The sequence below is a fragment of the Daucus carota genome, chromosome 5 (genome assembly GCF_001625215.2).
Source record: "Daucus carota subsp. sativus chromosome 5, DH1 v3.0, whole genome shotgun sequence".
NCBI lineage: Eukaryota > Viridiplantae > Streptophyta > Magnoliopsida > Apiales > Apiaceae > Daucus > Daucus carota.
In genome coordinates this window covers 26,763,296-26,770,205 of record NC_030385.2, presented here as the reverse complement: position 1 = coordinate 26,770,205, position 6,910 = coordinate 26,763,296, and the positions used below count along the sequence as shown (strand labels likewise).

Here is a 6,910-nt window from a genome sequence, read left to right as displayed (position 1 = left end):
TGGAAACATCCCAATCCTCTCCAAAATGTTTTAAGCAAAATTCAAGGGCATCTTTGGGATTCATGAGATCTTGATCAACTATTTCATCAATTAGATTAACGTCCATAGGTTGATCATAGAAATCATCGGATTGTTTCCCTACATGAAAGATGTTGAGGTCGATTGTCATGTTACCAAATGTTAGCTTCATTAAGCCGTTCCTACAATTAATCAACGCGTTGGATGTAGCTAAAAAGGGTCGTCCTAGGATAATGGGAATTTGATTCTTAGGGTTCCTAACCGGCTCGGTCTCTAGGACGACAAAATATACGGGAAACACAAAGTCACCTACTTTAATTAGCACATCCTCGATCATTCCCTTAGGAATTTTCACGGATCGGTCGGCTAATTGAAGTGTGACATTGGTTTGTCGGAGCTCCCCTAAACCTAAAGCTTGGTAGACAGAATATGGAAGGAGATTAACACTAGCCCCTAAATCAAGTAACGCCTTATCCACAAAAGTTTCTCCTATGACACATGAAATTGTAGGACAACCGGGATCCTTGTATTTCACGGGAATTTGGTTTGAGAGAATCGAACTAATGTGAGACGTAAGGAAAGCTTTCTTAGGGACATGGTTGGTTCTCTTATGGGTACATAACTCCTTAAGACACTTAGCATATGAGGGAATTTGTTGAATTGCATCTAAAAGGGGTATGTTGACCTTGACTTGCTTAAACACTTCCAAAATCTTCTCCATTTGAGCCGATTGCTTCGGTGAAATAAGTCTTTGTGGGTAAGGGACTCTCGGTTTATAGACTACTTCACTTTGCAATTCGGGTTCCGGGTTTGGTTCACTCGACTCCTCACGGGCTTTTGAACACTCGGGTTTGTCATGATTAATGGTAGTGCGGGGTGGACTTGGATTAGAAGTCGAATCCCCTTTCTTACCAAGGTTCTCACCAATGTGGGTATCAACTTGTTTACCCGACCTAAGAGAAATGACCGAATGCACGTTATCCGGGGGTCTTTGATTAAGTGGAAATTTCGGGTTCACCTCGGGTTGGCTCGGGAATTTGTTCTTTTCTCGTTCACACAACGTGCTCGCTAATTGACTCAATTGAGACTCTAACTTAGAAACGGCTTGCACATTAGAATGCAAAAGTTGCCTATCTTGGGTTAAAGTTTGCATGAAAGTTTGTTGGGATTGGGTCAAGTTAGTTTGCGATTTCACTAAGGCCTCTATGCTCTTTTCTAAGGAATTGAGTCTCTTATCCGAATCATTAAAACCGGGAGGATTTATCGGAGCTTGATTCGGGTTTTGATAATTCGGAAAGGAGTTGGGATTGGGCCTAGGAAAATTAGGTTGTGGAGTTTGAAAGTTTTGACCTTGGTTCCACGAGAAATTCGGGTGATTCTTCCACCCGGGGTTGTAAGTTGGTGCAAAAGGATCATTTCTAGACTTAGGTTGAAACATCGCATTCACTTGCTCAAAATCATGAGATTGTTGAATCTCGGGATGGGAAGCATTATAGTTCGGGAACATAGGCATAGATGAGGGGCCACTATGAGACTCTAAAGCTTCGAGTCTCTTAGTAAGGGTTGCTAATTTGGCATCGGTTGCCACATTGTTTCCTATCGAGTGCAAACCCCTAGAGCTAGACGCCTCGATCGACTTTTTAGGTTCCCTAGTAGACTCCCATAACATTGTTTTCTCGGCTAAGTCCTCGAAAAATTCCCACCCTTGGTCCTCATCTTTTTCCATGAACTTGCCTTGGCACATAGACTCTAACAACGCGGTTGTTTGACTATCTAAGGCCTTGTACACAATCTTACAAAGTCTCCATTTCTCTATTCCATGGTGGGGGCATTGTGATAAAAGATTTTTGAAACGATCAAAGAATTTCCAAAAAGACTCATTTTCTCTTTGATGGAATTGATTTATTTCATTTGTAATTCGAGTCGTTTTGTGGTTTGGAAAATACTTTTTAAGAAACATTACCACAAACCCTTCCCAAGTGGAAATAGAATTGACGGGAAGACTATACAACCATTTTTTAGCATTTTCTTTTAAAGCAAAGTTGATTAGTCTAAGCCGAATGGAGTCTTCGCTCAATTGTTGGAGTTTTTGCAAACCGCAAACCTCCTCAAATTCTTGAATGAAAAGATAGGGATCCTCACCTTCACTCCCTAAAAATTTAGGCAACATGCTAATGTGATGTGCCTTAATTTCGAAATTATTCCCATTAACGGGAGGAAGGGTGATACACGATGGTTGAGCAGAACGGGACGGGTAACAGCGGTCTTTAAGAGACAACGCCATATTTACTATCGGTTCGCTAGCTTCTATGGGTTCGGAGTCCGAAGAGGACGAAGAAGGAATTTCGATGATCAGTCTAATTAATCTAGACGATTCGCTCCTAACCCAAGTAGTTCGCATAAACTAGATAGTAAACACGTAGCAAATAAGCGCGAGAAATTAAATCAAACAAAAGAAAGGGTGTAAAAGTGAAAGAAAAACTTAATTCTATGGTTCCCTAATAAAAATGAACTAGACCTTGCTCCTAACGTTAAGGACCACCAAAAACTCGATAAATCCAAAATTATTCGGACCGGTCTGGCCAGTTTGGAGCAGGCATTGCCAAGAGGCCAATCTCCGCGCTTAGACACCAAACCTTAATCGGCCAGGTAAGCTTTCGCTTGCCTTAGACACCGAAAAGTCGGAATAATTAAAGATTACCTCGTCTTTTAGGTACCTTCCTAGTTGAGCGCGAAACCTAGGGGCTAATGTCTAATTCAATTTTATTAAAAGGCTAGGGAAATGCAAAATGAAGTAATTAAATCGTTGTGGGCTAAGGAAAGAGTGATGAAATCCCTCCCCTTATCTTGTGATTGGGTTTTGCCCTTAAGATTTATTTAAAATGATGCACCACACAACGAGATAATTAAAGCGATAAACAACTATGGATGCTTAAACTACGTGTTTTAATCTAAAGAAAAGAAATTAACGTACCTTAGGGTCCTCCAGCGATCACCACAATTAAAGGTACGAAATTTTAAAAAAACAAAAATTAAAATCTAAATGATATGCCCTAAGTGTAAAAATGCATGATGCAACAAATATGTAGTTCTAACTAATATTTTTGGATTTTAAATTTTTGATTTGTTTGTGTTTTTTCAATTTTCAAATTTGTTTGTGGTTTTCTAAATAAAAACGAAAAATAAGAGTGGAGAGATACGAGATACCAAAGCAAGCTTCCAAATCCGAGCAAAATTTGTCTACTTTACTCCATAATTCCCGAATACTCCTCCTCGAAATAAAAACAAAAATAGTGAGAAACAAACTAATCCGAAAGATTAAAAATAAAGAAGCGAAAAATTAATTTTAATCCCCGGCAGCGGCGCCAAAAACTTGATGTGCTCGAAAAGAGATTTAAAAATAATCGCAAGCGCACGATCTCCGTTTTAATATTTATGATTCGTCCACAGAGATTAAAATTATTTTCGAAACCTTAATTTTTAACCTAGGCGAATTAGAACAATTAATTTTAGTGGAGAGGGTGTATTTTAAAAACTAATTTTCATTAACATAAGTTCAATTTAAATTTTAATCTAATTAACCTTAATAAATTACCGAACTTAATTAACAAGACTAATTTTACAAAATTAATCAACAAAAGCCAAAAACAAATATCGTACCAAAATTTCAACAACTAAACTACTCGATAACAAACTACTAGTCATAACAATTTCAGTATAAAGTTGGCAAAGCAAAGCAAATTAAAACCCTGAAGAATAGTCGCAGCTACAGGAAACAATAATCGGGAAACCACAAACACAAGACAAACGAACTAATATAAAAGAAAACAACACCCAGACTCGGTGAAAACAGATTACTCAGAACTAAGTACTCAGCAGAGATGAAAACAAACTCAGCCCCGACAACTTAATACCAAAACCCAGAAAAGGACTCAGCTGGCCAAGCATTAAAAATCGAAACATGACTCGCAAAAACCTGAATACAAAACCCAGCTAGTAACTCGGTATCGAACCTTGACTCGGAACTTTGTTTAAACATTAACTAACGACTCAGCCATCAAGAAACTAACGAACTTGACTACACACTACTCGACTAAAGACTCAGACGTGAAGCATTCTAAACAAAACGTTAACAACCCAGGTAAACAAGACTAAACCCAGTAACACAGAATCTGAGCTCGGCAAAACGCAGACAAATCCAACTCAACAATCGTCAAACAGATGACTCGACGGAATGCAGCAAACTCAGTGAACGAAAAACAGGACTCGGAAAGCACTAACACAGACGACTCGGGGCATAGAAGTTAACAGCGACTCGGAAATTTAGTGAAAGAACAACAGAGCAATCGGCGACTAAAAATTAAACAGCTCGACTCGGAGCAGCGAACTCAGACACGACTCGACATTAACAAGAACTCAGCAATCCAACAAAACACAGCATTCAACAAGAAAAACTATAGCTATGACTCGATCTAAACTCAGAAAGCAACACAGAAACAACTCGGCTGACTCGGTGCTACTTGGCGACTCAACTAAAACTAAGACAACAAGCTACAAGCAGAACCCAGGTCATGACTCAGTGATTCAACCGGCTCAACTCGGCAGCAAGAATAATACAAAGCAGGGGAGATGTGTACGAGAATTTAAAACAAAAGTAAGTGAAGGTTTTGTTAATATAACGAAAGCAGAGTAACCAAAAACAGGGGAACAGAGTATATTCTTAATAAAAACGAAAACAGAGGGCTGGACTTTTAACAAAGCTTAATAAATTGATTAAAGGTGCTGGCTATTAAACGAGGGTTTTAGAACTGATTTTTTTTTTAATATTTCTTATAATTACTACTTAGCAATTTAAGCAATAAACTAAGAACAAGAAAAATTTGGGGTTTTCAATTTAAACCCTAACACAAATTGATTTTGTGCTAGAGCTTAGTTTACTATTTCAAAATATCACAAATCTACACTACTCCCAAGATCAATGATTCTTCATTTCCCAAAAGCTTAAGAGCATGTGGTGGTACTTAAAAGAATCATACAATCTTGGAGAAAATAAATTAAAAAGACAATGCAAGATTAAGCTAAAAGAGATTTGTATAGAAATTAAAGAAAGTGTATACAAGCTTGGAAAGGAAATTGGGGCTAGCAAAATGTAAATCTATCTAAGATACTAACTATAGAAATGACTAGGTAGAAAAAGTGGGTAGGTGGCTAGGTTTTCTAGGTAGGTTCATTACAAGTAAAGAGAAGGGGGTATTTATAACTAAAGAATTAGGGTTTAGGGGTAGCATGGCTCAATCTTGACCATCCATGTGCCTTGAGTGTTGGGAGAATTGTGGCCATCCATGTGTCCTTTACTTGCCAACCCTTTTTCTTTTTCTTCTTTTTCTTGCATTTTCTCTTCCTTCTTTATTTATCTACAATTTCCTGAAATAAAATAAATAAGCGATTAATACTACGAAAATAAACAAAAAATAGGCACTTAAATTTGCAAAAATATGGACTAATCAATACCATAGATCATAAACAATTTGAACGGCTCAGATATAAAAAGATATATAAATTTATTATTTTTGAAAAACAAAAAACTGCTCTGTTGTTCTAGTGTTATAGTATACAGATATCCGAGAGACAACAACATACCATAACCAAAACCATAAACATGCCCTATCATCTATTAGTAAAAATGCAAGGACGGAACCAGGTTTTCGATAATGAACAGTAGGCATAGATCGAAACTAAACTAACTAAAAAACATACACATCCCTAGGGATGTGGGAACAGTCGGTTTGGTCAAAAACCGAACCGAATATAAATAAGCGAAAATCGAAGTTTGAAAGTTTGGAAAACGAACCGAACCGCAGTTGTATTTCAAACCGAACCGAAATTTTTTCTGAAAAAAAGGGCTGCAGCATGAATAAAAATATTAATATCCATAATTACGCCCATCAATAATCAAACTAAGATTCAAATATTCTGCAAAATGACAGTAGCCATAGATCAAGTTTTACATCACAGATCACAGTATCACATAGAGCTGAACAAAAGGACCGGCCTGCTAGGCCCAGGATCGGTCCTTAAAAAGTACAGACCTTTTCTTAATTAACTGGACCGGGCTTTTTTAATAATTAAGCCGGGCCGGGCCTGATAAATTGTGTAAAACGGGGGACTACAATAGGCCTGATGGGCCGGTCCATGCTAACCAGGCTTTGACCCAGACTTTTCCTTTATAAACTAGTTATACAGATTTCACCCTAAACAAATTATATACCGTCTATCTCATCATCTCATCAGTAACTCCTCTATCTCATCATCTGTCCATGTAAAACCCTCACCTTCTCTCTAAAATCTCTACCCAAATCTTGAATAAAAATCTCTTCTGCCCTCAATTTTAGAAGGTAGCTAAAAAGTTAATGTTTTGTAGAGAAAAAAAGTGGGGGAAAGAACAAGAAATGGAAGCTTATATGGTGATTTGGCATCATCAGCTTGGAAAGGATTTAAAGGAAATTAATATCATAGATCTCTTACTTACTCAGACGGGTCGGATTCACTATCGCTTAAGGGTAGTGTTCCTGTTTTCACCGCTGCAGTTGCTACTGTAATTAGAGCTCCTCGTAAAGATTTCAAGGTTGTTGGGAAAGAATGGGCTTGCCATTCGGATTCAATCAACGTTTCGTGGATTTCTGATTTTGGGTTGATGTTATTTTCATAATCTGATTGGCTCTGTAGAACTACTCTTTGATTTTGTTTTTTGTACTTTAGGTCCTCATCATCCTTTAAGTTGATTTTGATCTTTATGGATATATAAATTAATATGAAGATGTGCAGATTCATCGGGCTTTTGTCCAGGATAAACAGGCTTTTATCTGGACCGGTGGTCAGGCTTTATCCGGGC

The 6,910-nt window shown here is 37.7% G+C and overlaps 1 protein-coding gene across 1 annotated transcript; it reads right to left on the bottom strand.

Annotated features, from left to right (window-relative positions):
* Nucleotides 1-1,095: 1,095 nt before the first annotated feature.
* On the bottom strand, nt 1,096-3,442 carry LOC135152831 (uncharacterized). Its single transcript, XM_064093949.1, has 2 exons — nt 1,214-3,442; nt 1,096-1,107 (listed from the first exon to the last, which is right to left on the bottom strand). Exons 1-2 carry the CDS (start codon nt 2,417-2,419, stop codon nt 1,096-1,098), a joined length of 1,218 nt encoding a protein of 405 aa, XP_063950019.1. The 5' UTR covers nt 2,420-3,442.
* Nucleotides 3,443-6,910: the final 3,468 nt, after the last annotated feature.

Excerpts from the sequence above, each read along its gene's own strand:
- LOC135152831 (XM_064093949.1), bottom strand. The coding sequence starts at position 2,419 with ATGCGAACTACTTGGGTTAGGAGCGAATCGTCTAGATTAATTAGACTG.